This window comes from Maylandia zebra, linkage group LG9, assembly GCF_041146795.1.
Source record: "Maylandia zebra isolate NMK-2024a linkage group LG9, Mzebra_GT3a, whole genome shotgun sequence".
Taxonomy (NCBI): Eukaryota; Metazoa; Chordata; class Actinopteri; order Cichliformes; family Cichlidae; genus Maylandia; species Maylandia zebra.
This window is the reverse complement of record NC_135175.1, coordinates 27,118,917-27,138,697: the sequence shown is the minus strand read 5'-3', so window position 1 is coordinate 27,138,697 and position 19,781 is coordinate 27,118,917. Positions and strand designations below refer to the sequence as shown.

At 41.0% G+C, this 19,781-nt stretch overlaps 2 protein-coding genes across 3 annotated transcripts in view; one reads left to right on the top strand and one right to left on the bottom strand.

Annotated features, from left to right (window-relative positions):
* Nucleotides 1-267: 267 nt before the first annotated feature.
* On the top strand, nucleotides 268-9,296 carry pks1 (polyketide synthase 1). The gene is made up of 6 exons (XM_004552013.4): nucleotides 268-430; nucleotides 549-702; nucleotides 1,797-1,957; nucleotides 2,055-2,258; nucleotides 2,346-2,527; nucleotides 2,618-9,296. Exons 1-6 carry the CDS (start codon nucleotides 373-375, stop codon nucleotides 8,096-8,098), a joined length of 6,240 nt encoding a protein of 2,079 aa, XP_004552070.3. The 5' UTR covers nucleotides 268-372; the 3' UTR covers nucleotides 8,099-9,296.
* Nucleotides 9,297-9,703: 407 nt separating this feature from the next.
* Nucleotides 9,704-19,781, bottom strand: part of LOC106676777 (phenolphthiocerol/phthiocerol polyketide synthase subunit C) — a 29,087-nt gene continuing 19,009 nt past the window's right edge. For both annotated transcript variants that reach the window (XM_024803596.2, XM_076888270.1), the window contains 3 exons: nucleotides 19,432-19,638; nucleotides 19,111-19,292; nucleotides 9,704-15,800 (listed from right to left, as the gene is read on the bottom strand). In XM_024803596.2, the coding sequence (XP_024659364.2) occupies nucleotides 10,257-15,800; nucleotides 19,111-19,292; nucleotides 19,432-19,638 (5,933 nt within the window). In that variant the 3' untranslated portion in view covers nucleotides 9,704-10,256. The remainder of the gene's footprint in view (nucleotides 15,801-19,110; nucleotides 19,293-19,431; nucleotides 19,639-19,781) is intronic.

Sequence of the window (19,781 nt, the reverse complement as noted above, 5' to 3'; positions counted from 1 at the left end):
GTCAAAGAACATCATGCTTTTGGAAATGCAGACAAAATGACAAATCAGATTATTTAATCTACTGAGTGGCACATTTCTAACATTGCATCTTCTGTTGGCCAGTTAACAGGAGCAAAGGCTTAATTATGGCTGCGGTTAAATTACCTTCAACCTGCCATTAGTGTCTTAAGTTCCAAGTGACTCTGGGGGAGAGGCTAAGAGACTAAGACACTGTCCTATTGTTTCATCTATTTAAAAAGGCTGGTGCAACACTACTAGTTCTGACCAAAAGCAGCAACCAGTGCGAAACATTTACTATGAAGAAACTTGAAATTTCATTTTGTGTTTTCAAAAAAGCTCTCAGAGCAATCTTATGATTGCCCCAAAGGAACAATGGAGGACGCTGATGATGACATAGCTGTTATTGGGATTGGATGCAATTTTCCCGGAGGTACAACCTCATTTTGACACCATTTAAAGCAATACTGAATATCTGCATTTTTTTTTCTCCAAAGGTCGAAATTCTAAGATAATGTATACTCAGGTTGTTGTGATACTTTATATTTTAGGTGAGGGGGTGGACAGATTCTGGAGGGTTCTGTTGGAGGGAAAGAGCTGTGTGGTGGATATTCCAGCTGAAAGGTTTGACACCACTCTTTGGTATGATGCAGAAGGTAACAAACCTGGGAAGATACAGACAACCAAAGCAGCCCTAATAGAAGGGTGAGTTTTAAAATGTTTTAACCACTCTTAATAAATGGCAAACTCATTGTTAATTTGTTATTAAGTTGTTAACGAAAAAAAAATAATTGAAACTGAAATGTTAGTATTCTTATTGATGTTGTTGCTTTTAGTTTGTTGGCAGTCAGTAATTACAATGTAATAAAATTATTAGACTGTTTATTCACAATTAATTGGTTAATTACTAATCATTTGTAAGCTTTGATGTAACATTTATGAGTTTACGTTGTAAACTAATGGCTAGTTGGCTTGTAATTTAAAATGTTATGTGTTATGTTTATATTCATATTTACAATGTTCATAATATAATAATTCATAACAAGCATTATAAAGATTATATTATTTTATTCATATATTTTATATATTTTTTATTGTGCTTTTATCTTATATTGTTATATTATGTTTAGATGAGATCATAAAGCTGCAGCTTATAGTTATGATACATCGTTAAATTGTTAAATGTACCAAATTTATTGATTACAATTTGTAAACCTTAAAGGACAATTATGAAGTTTAACCTGGTGGGTGTAAAACTTTGTATTTTCTGGATGGGAAACAACTCATGGTTGTCCTTTGAGTTTGTATGACCTGAGTGCCTCCTTGCCTGCTAGTTAACAATTAACACACTTAAAAGCTGCTGTGTGGTGCACAGCCCTCAGAGTAAAGGACAGAAATAGGCTTAATCTAAGCCTTTCAGGACAAAAAAAAGTGGATACAGTTGAAGTTAGTAATGGCCTGTTTTTGACTTGTTTTGTTTTTGGTTTAACACAATGACAAAAATGTTTGGTAAAGGTCAACAAAAACATAATACAGTAACATTAATAAAATTTGTATGCAACAACAGCTTTGCATCAGAATGTAAATGGAAGTGTCTGTTGTTAGCTATGACACAATACAGGATTTGTAAAGTATTGTGTATAACACAAACTACTAACAAAGTGACATAAATTACAAATGACCAGTGATTAGTAAACTGTATTATTTCTTTGTTACCTACAAGATATAAAAGTTTAATTAAGTTATTTTTTTCTTTGAAATTTTTGAATTATGATGGATCTACTTATTTTATATTCTAGGTTTAATGAGTTTGATTACAAGTTTTTTGGTATTACTGAATCGGAGGCTGACTTCATGGACCCTCAGCAGAAACTTCTGCTGCAGTGTACCTACAGGGCATTAGAAGATGCAGGAATAGCTATGGAAAGCATCAGTGGAACCAGAACTGGTGTCTACATAGGTACTCTTGCTACCATCTATGATACATTAAAAATCCTTAGCAATTTTAAAAATCCAGCAATTTTAAGTCTGTTTTGATTGTGACTGTGCTGCTGCAGGTCTTATGAACAGGGATTATGAGATGCTCAGAAATAATAGCCCTGGCACAATAACCCACTACAATGGCACTGGGACGGCCATGAGTCTTGCAGCCAACAGGATTTCCTTCACCTTCAATCTGACTGGCCCTTCTTTTGCCATCGACAGCGCCTGCTCATCATCTTTGGTGGCTCTTCATGTAGCCAGCCAGGCTATAAAGCATGGTAATATACTTATGCTTGGCTGCCAAAAAAATAAACTATTGGATGATGTATACAAATTAATTATTTAACGACCTTTCTTTCAACCAGGAGACTGTGAAATGGCACTATGTGGAGGAGTTAGCTGTATAATTGAGCCGAAGGTATTTGTTGCCCTCAAACAGGCAAGCATGATCTCACCTGAAGGAACAAGCAAACCTTTTTCCGCCCATGCAGATGGCTATGGCAGGGGAGAGGGCTGTGGTGTAGTACTTCTCAAGCATTTGAAACATGTAGGTTGATGATTTGATCTTTAGTGTCAAGTAGTTTTATATAATTGAGATACTATCCAGTCTTCTAATGATGTGACTTTCTTTGTCAAGGCTTTAAGAGACTGCAACAAAATATGGGGTGTTATCAGCAAGACAGCAGTCAATCAAGATGGGCACTCCGTCACTCCAATCACCAAACCCTCCATGGTTCAGCAAGAGGAGCTGCTGAGAAGAATCTACTCTAACTCCGACATCATGAACGTTCAATATATAGAGGCACATGGGACAGGAACCCTTGTTGGAGACCCAATAGAAGCGGGAAGCATCTCGAATGTCATTGCTAAACCCACTCGTTCTGAGACACTTCTGATTGGGTCTCTAAAGGGCAACATTGGACACACAGAATCTGCAGCTGGAGTTGCTGGACTCATTAAGGTACTGCTAATGATGAAGTACAGCACTATTGTTCCCTCAGTTTTCTACTCTGAAGATAGTTCAAGTATAGATGTAAAAGCCTTGAATCTGAGTATTCCAACTAAATCTGTTAGGTGGGAGACAAATGGGCCAATGGGAAGGGTGGCTGGGATCAACAGCTTTGGGTTTGGGGGTACAAATGCACATGTAATTGTAAGACAGTATACAAATGCTACAGTTCCCTCTCCAACACCGAAAGACTGTACAAAAGTCTTTGTCATATCTGCAGCGTCTGAGAAATCATTAAGCCTGTCCATCAGTGACACCCATGAAAGACTTTGCAGGAACCAGTCAGTTGATTTGCAGGCACTCTCATACACCTCAGCGTGCAGAAGAAGTCATTACAAACACAAATATAGAAAGGCCTTCCTAATATCTTCTCTCTCAGATTTAGAACACCAGTTAATGTCTGCACTGAAGGCTAAGGTTCAGGCAGTAAGGTCTAACATCCAGGTAGTCTTTGTGTTCTGTGGAAATGGGATTGCCTACAAGGGGATGTGCAGGCAGCTAATGAGTAAGCTTCCTGTTTTCAGTGATAAGGTGAGAGAAATTGAGACTCTCTTCCAGAGTCATGGATCTTTCAGCATGAGTAGATGGCTTTCTAGTGAGCATGATAACAATGATTTCAATGAGCCAAATGTTGTGCAACCTCTTCTATTTGCGATTCAGGTCAGCATTGCTACTCTTTTGAAACACTGGGGTATTAAACCTGATGCCGTGCTTGGCCACTCAGTTGGAGAGGTTGCTGCTGCTCACTGCTCAGGTCTCTTGTCTCTGGACAATGCTGTCAAGGTGTTGTACCACCGTAGTACTCTCCAGGGCAAAGTCAAAGGAGGGAAAATGCTCGTGGTTGGCAATGTGGCTGTAGATAAGGTATTAAAAATTCTTCCGAACTTTACTGGGAAAATTAGTGTAGCTGCTTTTAACAGCCCTCAGTCCTGCACTCTGTCAGGAGATGCTGATGCCATAGACACCCTCCATGAGAGGCTGAAGAGCATCTTTAAAGATGAAACTCTCTTCCTTCATGTCTTAGATGTTCCAGCAGCCTACCATAGCCACATGATGGATCCAGTATTAGAGGACATTAAGAGAAGAATAGATGTTTTAGATACCAACAACATAGAGTGCAAACTGTTTTCAACAGTGACTGGAGACAAATGTTCAGATGGTGATTTCAGCTCAGGCACATACTGGGCCAAGAACATCCGAGAGCCTGTTTTATTTGAACAAACGCTCCGTGCTGCCATCAAAGACAAGTCGACGAGGGGAAATGTGGTCTTTGTGGAGATTGGACCTCGTAGGGCTCTCCACAGGAACATATGTGAGACCCTGGGCAATGATACCGTAGTTCTTCCCACCGCAAACCCTGATAAGGATTATGGCACAATCCTCTCAACAGTGGCAAAGCTATTTGAACTTGGCATGAACGTGGACTGGCATAAGCTATACAGGGGTTTGGAGACATTGCCCACAGCTCTTCCAGTCTATCAGTTTGACAACACAAAGAAAGACCTGAATTTTGAATCCGTGCGGAAAGGTGATGAGCATTCTTCCTTTACTCCCCATACACTCATGTCCCAGATAAAGAGGGATAACAAAGAGTTCATGAGCAACCTCTCTTCAGAGACCGTGCCATACCTTTGGGAGCATAAAAACAACAGCATTTCCATTGTGCCGGGTTCATTTTATGTCGAACTAGCTTTTGCCTCTGTGATGGCAAGTTTTAAGCCACGTAAAACTATTACCCAGCTCCATCTCAGTGTTAGATTTGAAAGTGTGTTAACACTCAACTCACACTCTCAACAACTGAAAGTGAGAGTAGAACATGGAGAGAAGGAGGGCTCATTTGCAATACAGTCCTCTAATGCAACGCATGCCTCTGGAAGGTACACATATCAAGATATCAAGCCATTGTTAGAGGAATCAAACATTTGTCCTCGAATGATCTTCCAACGGTGCAAGTTGGTTTGGACGAGAAATGAGATCTATTCAATTCTTTCTCAAGCAGGATTTGAGTATGGCCCTCTTTTCAAACAGCTTGATGATGTGCATTTTGGGGATGAATTCAAGGAAGCTGTGATGGAAATTCAAGTCCCTGGTGATCTTCTGAAACATCTTCATGACTATTTTATTCATCCTGTGCTGCTTGACTATTTTCTGCAAATGACTGCTATGTTAGCAATGGGACAGCTAACAGTCAAGCAGGGATTCCCTTCAGGTATTACAGATATAGTCATATCAGCACCACTGCAGGAAGAAATGATTATGTACTTGCGAGCAACTCAAGAAACTCCTGACTATACTGATGTGTGCGGTTGCTTTTCCACAAGAGAGGGCAACGTATTAGTGGAACTTAAGGGGGTCAGGATTTCATTCGTGGGCTGCAGCTCAAATGTTTCCCAGTCACTGTTCTTCCAAAATGAAGCAGTTGCTGTTGAAGAAGAATTGCAAAATGGCAAAATAAGAGCAATTGTTTTTGAAGATAACCTCTGTATTGCTAAAGGACTTGAGCCATATTTGCACCCAGAATCAATCACTGTGGAGAGCAAAGAGCACTTGAAGGCATACCAAGTTCGAAATTTAGTGCTCCAGTGTCTCACCAGCAGAGTGGATGTGGAAAATATTCTCTTCCTTTGGGGTGTTGATAACCTCACTCATCTTTCATCTGAAAAGATGCTGGACTGCTTGATGACTTGTTGTGAGATTTTTCACCATATTGTTCTGGCTGTGAAAGAGAGCAAACGCTCATGCTCTGTCCATGTCATTACTTACAGATCATCAGAAATGTGTGTGGATCATATCAGCCCTGGTTTTGCACTTTCTGGTATGATAAGGGCTTGTGCAGCAGAGTTGGCAGATCTTTCTTTTCAGCTGATTGACCTTGCTTCTGTGACCAGTGAAAACATACAAACACTTGCTCAGGTAATAAACACCTGCAGACACCAAGAGGTTTGGATCAGTAAAGGGAAGGCAGCAGTAACAAAAATGGCACGGACCAGATTGACAGATAAAGCTTTGTTTGATGGTGAAACACATTCAGTGAATCCAAGAGACTTTGTTCTACACAGTACTGATCCATACAGTATAGCCCATTTGTCTGCCACCCACTGTGACACTAATGGAAAAGCTCTCCAAGAGAAGACAGCTGAAATTCAGCTAATCAGTGTTTGCCTGCATTCATCAGATTACTTCCCTGTGACCACTTCTCAACTGATCTTTGGTAAGGCAATGTACTGGAACAAGCATACATCACTGAATCACAGACTTCTGGCTCTAGATTTCAGTGGCATTGTCACAGCTGTGGGGAAAAATGTCAATAATCTGAGAGTTGGAGACCATATTGCGTCATGTTACCCAGTTCATGCCACCTCAAAAATTGTAATTCCTGAAGCAGTGTGCTACAACATTAAGACATTTCCATTTCTAAAAGAGACTCCATGTGTGTCTTATTTCATACTGGCATGGGAGATCTTGCAGAGCATACTGTTTGAAGATAAAAAGCAGCACAGAAAGTTGACTATTGTTTCCCCGAACTCAGGCTCTGCTCTGACGAAGGTTCTGGCTCTCACAGCAACCAGGTCAGGCTGGAGTGTTTCCTCTCAGTCACATTTCACTGGAGAACCTCCATGTTTTGATGAGAGTCACGCATTCGTTCTTTTGCCACCATTTGATGCCGCTTGGCAGGAGATGTATGACAATGGGGCTCTTGAAAAACACATGATTTTCGTGTTTAGCAGTCATATGCCACCCTCAGTCTCAGACAGATTGTTTACTCCAAAGAGCGAACACATTCATGTGCATAAACTCAATGTGGATTATGTTCTCCAGAAAGCTTATCTACAAGCACGAAGCAGGAATATCTGCAACTGGTTAAAATCATTAGGCTTTGATACAGGATCTCTACCTCTAAGAAGGGAGTTGTATCTGTATTCAGACTCAAAAGTGTCCTGGTCCCGTACAAAACCTGAGTCCTATTTCACAACAGAGACAGTGCAGCAAATAGTTTTAGGCCATGAAGAATCGTGTAGCCTGGCATCTGAAATCCCTATGTTTGCAATGCCTAGACAACTCTTTAAACAAAGTTGTACTTATATCGTAACCGGTGGGCTGTCTGGTTTGGGTCTTGAGACAGTTAAGTTTTTGGCCCACAATGGTGGAGCTTGTATTGCAACTCTGTCAAGAAGAAGACCTTCTGATAAAACACAGTTTGAAATGGATCTCCTCCAGAAAAGATACAGGGTTGCTATCATAAACATCCAGTGTGATGTTTCTGTGATGATGCAGGTAGTTGATGCAATTTCAAAAATTGGTGAAACATTCCCTTGTTGCCCTATCAAAGGAGTGTTTCACAGTGCTGCAGTGTTGCACGATGCATTGATTGAATCTCTTGATGAGTCTCTCTTCAGAAAGGTGCTGCAGCCCAAAGTTTGTGGTGCTCTAAATCTTCATTATGCAACACTGCACAACAAACTGGACTTTTTTGTGTGCTATTCTTCCATCTCATCAGTCATTGGCAATGCCTCACAATGTAACTATGGTGCAGCCAATTCTTTCCTCGACCTGTTCTGCCATTATCGACGAAATCTCGGCCTATCTGCACAGTCCATCAACTGGGGTCCTTTGAACCTTGGTCTCCTGCTGAACAAAGATCATTTACAAAAGTTTCTAGAGGCAAAGGGGATGATGATAATGGATGTTTGTGAGGTTCACGAGACACTTAAAAAGAGTCTTTTGATGAACAGACCCCAACAGGTAATATGCAAATTCAGCTTTAAAAATCTCAGTATCCATGTCCTTTCGCAAAATGGGTCTCTCAGAAAGCGATTGTTACCTTTGGTAGAAATGGAGCTCAAAGATGAAGTACATAACAAACCCAAAATCCCAAGTTCTTCCACATATGAACATGTGAGGAATATTGTGAGTGAAATAATCAATGTAAGTGCAGAGGAACTGGATCATGACTCCAATCTGTGTGCTTTGGGGATTGACTCGATGTTAGCAATGACTCTGCAGAACAAGATTTTCCAGGAGACAGGCGTAAATATACCTTTGGTTGTAATACTGGACCCAAACAGTACACTTACCAGTTTAGTAACTAATGTGTTAAAGAGTGAATAATTAATTGCTATTCTATTACTACTGATGACATTTTAACTAAACAGTTACATTTGTCTAACTTGTTAAATAAACCCCAGGCAGTGTTTTCAAAGATAGTTGGAGCTAATTAGCTAAAATAAATATTTACCCAGCTTCTAAACAAACCCTAAATTCCATTTCATTTTACTTTTCTACATTTATTGTACTGATTGTATGTATAGATTTTAAATGATGCTAAAGTCCATTAATTTGGGTTCCAGGGGAGTAAATGTCGTACATACATTGCTAACATCCTGCTAATGCACGCTATTTTGTTATCTAATGGTTTAGTACAGTACATCCTGTCTCCATGGCACAGGCTTTTCTTTATGTTTTGACCTTTTGTCCACATGTAAATGGAATTTTAGGTCACTGAAAACTGAGCTTTCAAAACCCTCCTTTCAGAAACTCTGCTTAAGTGTGGACAAGGAAAAATTAAGATTTTGTCTTCTTGCGTTTTTATGCCCCATTTTTGCAAGCTTCCGGTTTGCTGATTAACTTTGGCATAGTACTGGCAGTATATGACACGTTTTTTTGTTTTATGTGGACGGACATGTTTAAACATAAAAGTGGAAAAATCCCCATTTTAAAAATACTTTTGAACATGTAGACGTAGTTAAGAAGCAGCTAGTTGTGTTTATCATAAGTGAGCACTCTTAGATAGCTTCTGCTAAAAACTCTTCTGCTGCTTGTTTGCTTGAAACCAAAATATAATAAAAAAATAATGACAAAACAAAACATAATAATTCTTTATCCCATGAGTATTACAGTCACCTTATAAGCGCTCTGTACAAGACTTGTTATGAGAACCTTGACTATTTGTTGTGATTACAAATTTCTTTAATTTGTTTCAGATCATAATTTAATTACTTTTTAATTACTTATTTTATTTTACTTTAATTTGTATTTTCAAGAAATTAATAATCCTCCTTTGAAAACATTGCTTCATTATTTGGTGTTGTGTATTAAAAGCTTGACGAAGTTTGTGTCTAGTACTCTAAAACTGTTATGCCCTTTGTCATAGCTCCATTGTAATATTATTTTAAGTCTGCATAGCATTGATTATAAAGCAGTGAGTTACACAAGTTATGCCTATGATCTATGATGTATGTACATAAATAAATTAAAAAACAAAATAAGCTTAAATCTCTTTTAATTCAGCTTTGAAACGTAGGGTATTTGTGTCTAAGTGTACAAAATAGATGACTTTTGCCATTGAAAGCTTTGCATATTGAAATGACTATGCCAGTTAGAAATGGTTCACGTATTATGTACCTTTTTTAAAAATAAATAAAAAAAGAAGAAGAAAACAATGTTATCAAGTTTGATTTTTCTGTGTCAAAAAAGAAAGAATTATAATAAAGACATGATACATCATGATAGCTTAGGTGAAACCTTTTCAAATTTTAAAACTAAAGTGCAGTGGATATTAAATTGCTCTATGATATTTTTTATTTTATTTTATCACATATTCATCTCTCTGGGACCAAATTGACCTTTCCATACGATATGATAATTTTGTGCTCAGCAGAAGGTTCAGAAATCATGTGTGCTGCCAAATGATCATTCATAAAGCTTTTTTCCATTAGTGTCATAAAGTTGATAAACACTCAGAATTAATCAGTTAACAGTGATAAGCACTGATAGTAGATAGTAGAAGGAGAGAACCCAGTGACAGATGCAGCAAGACCAATTATAAAGATAAAACATTTATTTCAATTTTAAAAAAAATAATACAAGATAAGGCACTTACTTTACATAATTTAGCAGTAAACGCATTTATACAGACTTACATGTTTAGTTGCAATCCGCTTTTTTTCTGTACCATATTGGTGAGTAAAAGAATGACATAAAATATCTTTTAAAAACTTCCAGTTAGTACAATACATGCCATTTGTTTAAAAAAAACGCATTACAAAAAACAAAATCAACCAAAATCTAAAAATGAGTGCCAAAAAGGATGAAAAGTTCTGTAAACAAGTAGCATTAATATCAGAACTTTCTTTTATTGCAATGGCCATTTTATTTATTTATTTTTTAACTGAATCTCAGTGGAAAAAATATATTGAATCCATTATTGTAGTGTTCTGACGGTTGATGGCTGATTGTATTCATAAAGTAATATCTCCATTTGAGTTTTTCACAATCTGGTAGAAACTTCAGCTTCATCTGGTAGAGACTCTGGGTTCTCACTGACACTTTCGCCTTCAGCTCCTTCACTCAGTAGAGCTGCCATTGTTGCAATAGTTGCATTGGGATCCAACAGTTTCACCAAAGGCACATTCACACCTCTCCCCTGAAAGATCAAATTCTGCAGAGTCATAGCCTGCATAGAGTCAATGCCTAAGGATGAGAGTAGTAAATCATCTTTCAGCTCACTCTGCTCCATCCCAATAGTCTCACTAAGTAGAGAAACAACATAGTCCTTTGGAGAGACGCAGACATCTTGTTTAGTTTCAGAGTAAGTCTCTCTAGATTTCTGGAAGGCTGCCTCAACTAATGCAGAAAGGCGCATAGTCAAGGCTTTATTTTGGGAGAGGATATTGTATCTGATGTTTCTGAAGTGAAACCTGCAAACAGCTTGCTGGGGTCGGTTGAGCACAAGGCATTGCTCCAAGCTTTGATAAATCTCAGCCACATCTAAAATCATTATTCCCTTTGCTTCCAGAAAACGCTGGAAATGTTCTTTGTTCAAGAGCAGACCAAGGTTCAGAGCTCCCCAGTTGATAGACTGTGCAGGCAAGCTGAGTTTGCGCCTGTATTGACAGAACAGATCGAGAAATGTATTGGCTGCTGCGTAGTTTGTTTGTGATGCGTTTCCCAGGAAAGCGGAGATGGAGGAGTAACATACAAAGTAATCCAACGGACAGTGCTTTGTTGCATAGTGCAAATTCAGGACACCGTTTATTTTTGGCCTGAAAATCTTCTCGTACAGAGATCTGTTAAGGGTCTCAATCAGTCCATCATGCAAGACTACTGCACTGTGAAACACACCTCTGATCGGAAAACCAGGGAACTTCTTGCCAATGACATTGATGACTTTGTGCATATTCTCATAAACAGATACGTCACACTGCATGCTGGTGATGCTGTTTCCACACTGTTTCTCCACATTGTTGATTTCCTGCTGGACTTCTGGTGTGGGCTTGCTTCTGGAGAGAATGACAATGTACTCACCACCTCTTTGTGAGATGAACTTAACAGTCTCAAAGCCCAGACCAGAAAGACCACCTGCCACTACATACACAGACCTCTTTCGAAAAAGCCGTTTTTTTGTTGGGAGAAGTGGAATCTCAGACAGTGTGCTGCCAACATCATTTTCTAGAGCTACGACAGCCAATTTCTTGGAGCTGAAATATGAGTCTGGTTTTGCTGAATCAATGCTTTTTCGTTCAGATTTTGCACTCTGAAAGGTAAAACTTTCAAGAGCCAATTTCCCATTAAGGTTTAAGGACTTAAGCCAGTGATAAAGGTATGGCCTGTGTGTTCTCAGGAATCCCTTTTGGAAAATGACTGACATCTGAATTATCTGTACATGAACACCTTCCTTTGCACTTTGGAACACTTCCTCAACGACTAGATCCTGCTTCGGAGATTCACATACGATTACAACATGTTGTAACCCTAGAAAGTTGCAAATTTGAGCAGTTAGGGATTCATCAAATGGAGGCAGAATGACAACTGCACCCAACTGACTGGCACCTACAAAAGTCCCATTGCACTGCGTTTCAACATTCACATTCCAGCCTGATTTGCAAGCGCTAAGTGCCAAGACTTTCAATAGTGCAGAATCAGGCACAGAGCATATGATTGTTATATTATGCTTGGCTCCGAGCAAGGCTCGATGAAGGATTTCCCATGCTAGCACAAAGTAGGAAACACAAGGTGTTTTTCTGAGGACTGGGAACTTTTTGGTGCTGTAGCACACTTCCTGTGGTACTTTGATCTTACTTGCTGCCACCACAGGATAACAGGAAGCAACATGTTCTCCCACTTTGAATTTTCTTACATCTTTTCCAACTGCAATGACAGTACCGCTGAAGTCAAGAGCGAGCAGCTTGTGTTTCTGAGATGAGTGCTTGTTCCAATACAGTGTTTTGCCGAATTTTAGATTTGAAGTGCTGACTGGGAAATAGTCTGATGAGTGAACACATATCTTACTGGGCTGGATTTCAATGAATGTATCACTGATCGGCTCAGCCTCCTCGTCAGAGCAAATGGCACTCAGTTTCATAATTTCATGTGGATCAGCTGTCAGAAAAATACATGGTTCAGACACTGTAGATGTATAAGTGCCAATCTTATTGTCATTGATTTCTAGTGGGGTGCGCACAATGGAAGGTTTCAAGACCTGTCCATCTTTTACCACCAGTTCTGGGTGCTTGCTGCATGGGTATGACCTTAGGGCATCAGACAGAGCTGCAATGTCCTCAGGAGAGATCCTGCTCATATCAATCAGCTGAAAAGAAAGATCTGGTATCTCAGCAGCGAACGATCGTGTCATACCAACAAGAGCAAAACCTGGACTTACGTGATCTACTGTGATGTCAGATGAACGGTAGGTTATGGCTCTAATTGATTTTGGGAAGTGAATTCGCTTTAGCTCAACAACTATTTGGCGGAAAATCTCACAGCAGTCAGCTAGACTCTGCAGGATGATTTCAGCTGGCCGTGATGTGAAGTCTTCATTGCCCCACAAAAATAAGACCTCATCAAAGTTTTCTCTAATATCTCTGATTTTAAGACTTGCCAAAAGAGAAGGGAAACCATTGCCCAAGATGTCCTTTGCATATGTGATGGGAATGTAAGTAGATGCTGAGTCCAAATGTTTCTTTAGACCATCAGCAATCCCTAAAGTATCACAGAACACCAACGCCTTTGGAGGAGGAGTAGCAATGTGATCATTTGGGACAACATCGAAGGCATTGTGGTAGAAGTACTCATCTACCACATGAGAACGACTGCCTAGGTACTTGATTATGACATTTTTGACCTCAACCAACACTCTGCCTTCCTTGTCTGCAAAACACCCACAAACCCCAAAGTGATCAGTGCCCACATCAGTTGCTCTCAGATAAATAGTCATCTCATTTTGCAAAGGTTCAAAGACTGTAAGACTTCCTATTTTGGCAGGAAATCCTGGCCTGCCAGCAAAGATGTGCTCTACTGCAACTGGGAGAAGCTGCATTAGATAATCCAGCAAGACAGGATGAATGCAGTAGTCATGCAAATGAGGCTGAAGTTCTTCTAGAACTGAGACTTTTGCAAAAGCCTCTTTCAGATCATCTCCATAGTGCACATCCTTCTTATTCTGAAAGATGTCTCCATACTGAAAGCCTCCTTGAGAGAGATACCCATAAAACTCCTGAAAGCTCACTACAGATGTGCATCGTTTGTTGATGGAGCTTAGTGAAATGCGCTGCTCCTCAATCAGCCTCTCTTTCTTTGAAACCACAGTGCCTGATGCATAAGCTACAGATGAGGAGAAAACGGTGAATCTGGTTTCCCTCTCTGTTTGTTCTAGTTGCACTTTCATTTCAGGTGGATTCTGTGTTAAAACAAATGGTCTGTGAAAATTGACACTGAGCTGCAGTGAACTGAGAGGTACTTTTGGTTTAGCACTGGCCATGTACGCAGCTAAACCCAGCTCAGCATAGAAAGCACCAGGGATGATGGGTACATCATTATGCTTGTGCTCTTTCAAATAGAAAGAAGAGTCAGACTTTAGATCACAAGTGAAAATGTTGCTTTCACTTCCCGTCTGACACAGCACAGGATGATTGCTTGCTGTGTTATTCTGTGCTGCCCCAATGATAACATCCTTGTCTGAGCAGTCAAATTGATATTTAGGAAAAGGCAGAGGTACTGTCTCATAGCCTTTATAGAAGGTGTTCCAATCTACTTGAACGCCGAGTTCAAACAGTTTAGAGACAACAGACATGACTGATTCTTGATCTCTTTCTGGCTGCACAGAGGCAAGGACAGCCGTGTCATTTCCCAGAGATTCCATAATGTTTCTCTGCAGTGCCCTTCTTGGACCTATCTCAACAAACACAGTGTGCTTCTTTCCTCTAGTTGCTGACTGTACTGCCTGCTCAAAAGCAACCGGCTCACGAATGTTTCTAGCCCAGTATTCACCTGTGCAGAAATCTCCCTGCTGGACTTCCTTCCCTGTCACTGTTGAGAACAACTCCGTGTCAAGATCATTTGCCTGTAAGATGCCAATTTTTTCCACAATTTCTGGTAGAATTGGGTCCATCATGTGGCTGTGATAAGCAGCAGGGACATCCAGCACACGAAGGAACAGATTCTGACTATTGGCTGAGGTGCTTAGCTCCTTATGGAAGCGCTCAATTGCGTCTGTCTCACCTGAAAGGGTGCAGGACTGTGGGCTGTTATATGCAGCAAGGCAAATTTTACCAGAGTAAGGAGGGAGCAGTGAAGATACCTCTGATACAGCCATGTTGCTGATCACTAGCATCTTTCCCCCGGTGACTTTTCTCTGGAGAGTGCTGCGGAAATATATGACTTTTACTGCATCCTCCAGAGACAAGAGACCAGAGCAGTGAGCGGCTGCCACTTCACCAACAGAGTGTCCAAGAATTGCATCAGCTTTGACTCCCCAGTGCCTGAGCAAGGTAGTAATCCCAACCTGAATAGCAAAGAGGAGGGGTTGGACAACGTCTGGGTTTCTGAAGTCGCTGCTCTCAAATTCGCTCTCAAGAGTATCCAGTATGTCCAAAGGACTGAGCTTTTGGAAAAGTTCCTTAATTTCTTTGATCTTTTCTCTGAATATAGGCTCGTTTTTTAGTAGCTGCATGCACATACCATGGTAGGTGACACCATTTCCACAGAAGACAAACACTAACCTTGGATCTGAGAAGGCAACACTGATATTTTTGCCAACAGTAGCAATTAGCTTCTCTTTTAGATTAACTACAGAAGACACTGTGATGGCTTTTCTGTATTTATGTTTTTGGTGGGTTCTTCTGCAAGCTGACGTGTAGAGCAAAGAATCTAGATCAAACCGGTTTTCTGCCTGTAGCTGACTGATGGTATCTTCCATTATCATGTTAAGTGATTTTGAAGAATTTGCAGATATGACAAAATACTTGACTTGCTTCTCATCATGCCTTTGCTTAGAATATGGCTGGATGTGCTGTGTGACAATGGCGTGTGCATTTGTTCCCCCAAAACCAAAGTTGTTAACTCCTGCAACTCTTGCACTAGAGCATTCCCATTTTTCTGGTTCCTTAGGAATTTTAATGTTTAGTGCTGTGGCATCTACACTGGAAGCCTTGTCAGTGTAGAACACCGAAGGAACAATGGTCTCATGCTTCATCATCAGGAGAACCTTAATGAGTCCAGCGACTCCAGCAGCAGATTCTGTGTGTCCAATATTGCTCTTTACAGAGCCAATCCAGAGTGTCTTTGAACCAGGAGGTCTAGATTTAGCAATGACGTTGGAAATGCTTCTTGCCTCTGTTGGGTCTCCAGCTGGGGTTCCAGTCCCATGTGCCTCTATGTACTGGACATCTGCAAGGTCAGACTCTGAATAGATTCTGCGGAGAAGCTCCTCTTGTTGTGCCATGGATGGTTTGGTGATTGGAGTAACAGAGCGGCCATCTTGGTTTACAGCAGTTTTGCTGATTGTACCCCAGATATAGTCATGGTCTTGAAGAGCCTGACAAGCAACAAAAAGATCAAAATGAAACATGAATAAAAGTGTGTATTGATAAAGAACATCTAACACCAGAGTCAAACATATTACATGACATATTTGAACTTTAGCTTATAGTTATAAATATATAAACTAGATTGCACTGATGTGAGTTACTCAGCTGAAGGATCAATACCGCAGAGATTTCCACTTTGTCTTAAATCAAACGGAATGGAAGTAACAAAATGGCGCCGGTGAGGTCGGCTGCCGTGCTGGATGCTCTGCCCTAACTTCTCCACTTTTTGCAGTTTTTCGTCACTTTTTGCTATATCTGCGATAATCTTGCATGGGCATCATGCAAAACACACAAATCCGCTACAGTAGAGACACTTTGGTTTCTATTGGTCTGCAATACACGAACATTTCACCATGTTTAACTCTGGACCCAACCTGGCCAAAGGAGATCCTGAGAGAGAACAAAGGACGCGACCCTAAGCGACGGCCTCGAGGTAAAAGAGCCGGCATCAGGAACAGGCTACGGGCTCGAAAGGCAAAGCGGAGCTACGGGGAAAAACTAGAGTCACAGCTACGACAGTGCGACTCTAGGAGCCTGTGGAAAGGACTGCGGACTATAACGAACTATAAACGACCAGCTTCTTCAATGATGAATGCCGATGCTTCACTGGCTGATGAGCTGAACACGTTTTATGCTCGCTTCGACGCCGCAGCAATTAAAACAACAAACGGCTGCGCGCGCTCGGAGTGCACCAGTGAAGAAAATGCATTCGTCATCACAGAGCATGCCGTGAGGAACACCTTCAGGAGGGTGAACACCAGGAAAGCAGCAGGACCAGATGCAATGCCTGGCCGGGTCCTTAGAGCCTGCGCTGATCAACTAGCACCGGTGTTCACGGAGATCTTCAACCTCTCCCTGGCCCAAGCTGTGGTTCCCACGTGCTTTAAACGGTCCATTATTGTCCCTGTTCCAAAGAAACAACAGCCCGCTTGCCACAATGACTACTGTCCAGTAGCACTGACTTCAATTGTGATGAAGTGTTTTGAAAGACTGATGAGAGATCACATCACTTCTTCACTTCCTCCCACCATCGACTCACTTCAGTTTGCTTACCGGACTAATCGTTCCACAGACGATGCCATATCTCACCTGCTCCACACATCCCTGAGTCACCTGGACACTGGCAGAGGGAATTATGTTAGGATGCTGTTCGTGGACTACAGTTCAGCATTCAACACAATAATTCCCTCTAAGCTTTTCACCAAGTTGACGGATCTAGGACTCAGCTCATCACTGTGTCAGTGGATCCTCAACTTCCTCACAGACAGACCCCAATCAGTGAGGGTAGGAAAACAAGTCTCCCCCTCCATCTCACTCAGCACTGGAGTGCCTCAGGGCTGTGTTTTAAGCCCCCTGCTGTACTCACTGTACACTTATGACTGTGTTGCCACATCCGACACCACCTCCATTGTCAAGTTTGCTGACGACACTGCTGTTGTGGGCCTGATCTCCGACAACATCGAGACGGCCTACCTGGAGGAGATTAGGAACCTGGAGACCTGGTGCCAGGAGAATAACCTCCTCCTAAACATCAGCAAGACTAAGGAGCTGATCGTGGACTTCTCTACAAAGCAGGCGAGGAATTACAAACCCCTCATCATCAGTGGCACGCCAGTGGAGAGAGTGGACAGTTTCCGATACCTGGGTGTCCACATCACTCAGGACCTGTCATGGTCCTGTCACATCAACACCCTGGTTAAGAAAGCCCGTCAGCGTCTCTTCTTCCTCAGAAGACTTAGAGACTTCCATCTGCCACTGAAGGTGCTCAAGAACTTCTACTCCTGCACCATCGAGAGCGTCCTGACGTCAAACATCTGCACCTGGTTTGGGAACAGCACCAAGCAGGACAGACGAGATCTGCAAAGGGTGGTGCGCTCGGCAGAACGCATCATTCAATCAGAGCTCCCTGACCTGCTGTCCATCTACACCAAGCGGTGCAAGTCCAAAGCTAGGAAGATTATGATGGACCTCTCCCATCCCAACAATGGACTCTTCTCACTGTTGAGGTCTGGGAAGCGCTTCCGCTCCCTTAAGGCCAAAACAGAGAGAATGAAGAGGAGCTTCTTCCCCCAGGCTATTCGGGGCCTGAACCAGGTGTAGGACTGGACTCTCCCAAACACGTCACTATAAGACTGGACTCTCACACACGTCACCACACGCACCACCACACATTTCCTATAATCCTATAATTCCTATAATTTATAATCCTTATCTTTATAATCTCTTCTGCTATTTGCACATTCTTTACTGTAAATTCCTAAGTTAATTTGTAAATTTTTGTAGTAAATTGTAAATATTGTAAAACTTTTCTTCTGTCATTTAATGGTCGGGCATTGTACAGCTACAAGCATTTCACCCCCATGTCATACTGTGTATGGTTGTGTGTGTGTGACAAATAAAATTTGAATTTGAATTTGAATGTTCTATATTTTGCGTAAAGGTATAAAAAAAAGAAACCCTTCTTTTAACTGTTTCCCTTTTCACAACGAATTGACACAGTGGATGGATCCATATTTTTGATTTGGCAAAAATATTTTGCCCTTTCAGTGCAATCACCCATGTTTCTCCTGACATTTTGGGCAAACATTTTAACCACTGCACTATGGAGCCACTCTTACAGCTACAGAAAATACATTTGAAAATATCCTTTGTTCAAGCTGGTTAATTAGAACTAAACTAAGTGTGCAAAAATGAAAATGAAATGCTAAACCAATCTGTTGGAGACAATTTTTATAGGCTAGGCGAGCAGGTCAATCACGTTTGATGGAAAGTGTACAGTTGGTCACTGCAGTTAATTACAATTTATCACTCAATATGAAAAAAAAAGGGAGTCATTGTTGTGTTTTTAGCTCATCCTCCCGAAGGACCAACAGGTCTATGAGATGGCGATGTGTTCATCGCCCATCTGTCTGTCACTCCATAATTCACAAGGATTGCAACTCCCCCTAGAATATTTCTCAGATTTGAGCTAAACTAGATTAACTGTAATGAATATGACAGTTTGTGATCCTGCTGTACTTCTCAGTGGATTTTAATTATCATTAGTTTGTGCAACAGAGGCAATCAATGACAAGACAACTAATAACTTCCTTTCTGTACTTCATGTATTATAGTAATCTATGAATTGTGATGGATCATCAGCTGGTTGATCTACTACATTGCCAACGTCCGGGTTTGGCACTTTGGCAAACTGTCCATTTAATGTTTAAATTCCTGAAGTATTTGACATTTTCTTATAATTAATCTGCATATGTTGACCTTTTTCAGTGGCTTTAGGAGAACTACTCCGCATCCGTCCCCTCTGCCGTATCCATCTGCTCTACTGGAAAAAGGTTTGCTGGTTCCATCAGGTGAGATCATCTTGGCTTTGCTCAGCGCAACAAAAACTCTTGGCTCAAGGATGCAGCTGACCCCTCCACAGACAGCCATTTCACAATCCCCTGATAAGATAAAGGACACCATATCATCCCAACTAATTAAATGCTAACGCCACTTTCTAAACAAATACGACACTACAGAATGATTTACTACCAGTTACTCTATTGCTAATTAACCTGAAGTTATCTATGCTGGACAGACCTTGTTTTATTGATTGACAGGCAAGATGAAGAGCCACAAGGGATGAAGAACAGGCGGAGTCTAAGGACAGCGAAGGTCCGGTGAAGTTGAAGACATAGGAGACTCTGTTTGCTGCAATACTCATGGCAAGCCCTGTGCCAGTCCAGTGGTTGATCACACTTGGGTGCACATGTGCAGCATTTGTTTCATAATCTCTGTTCATTATTCCTACAGAGATACATAAAACACAGGGGTCATGCACTTATCATTTTAACATTATTCATTTGAATGGATGTAAATTTTGATGGTAATTCTGGTATAAAAAAGTAGCTTTGTTTTGGATCAAGCACCCATTATTGTAACACAAAACA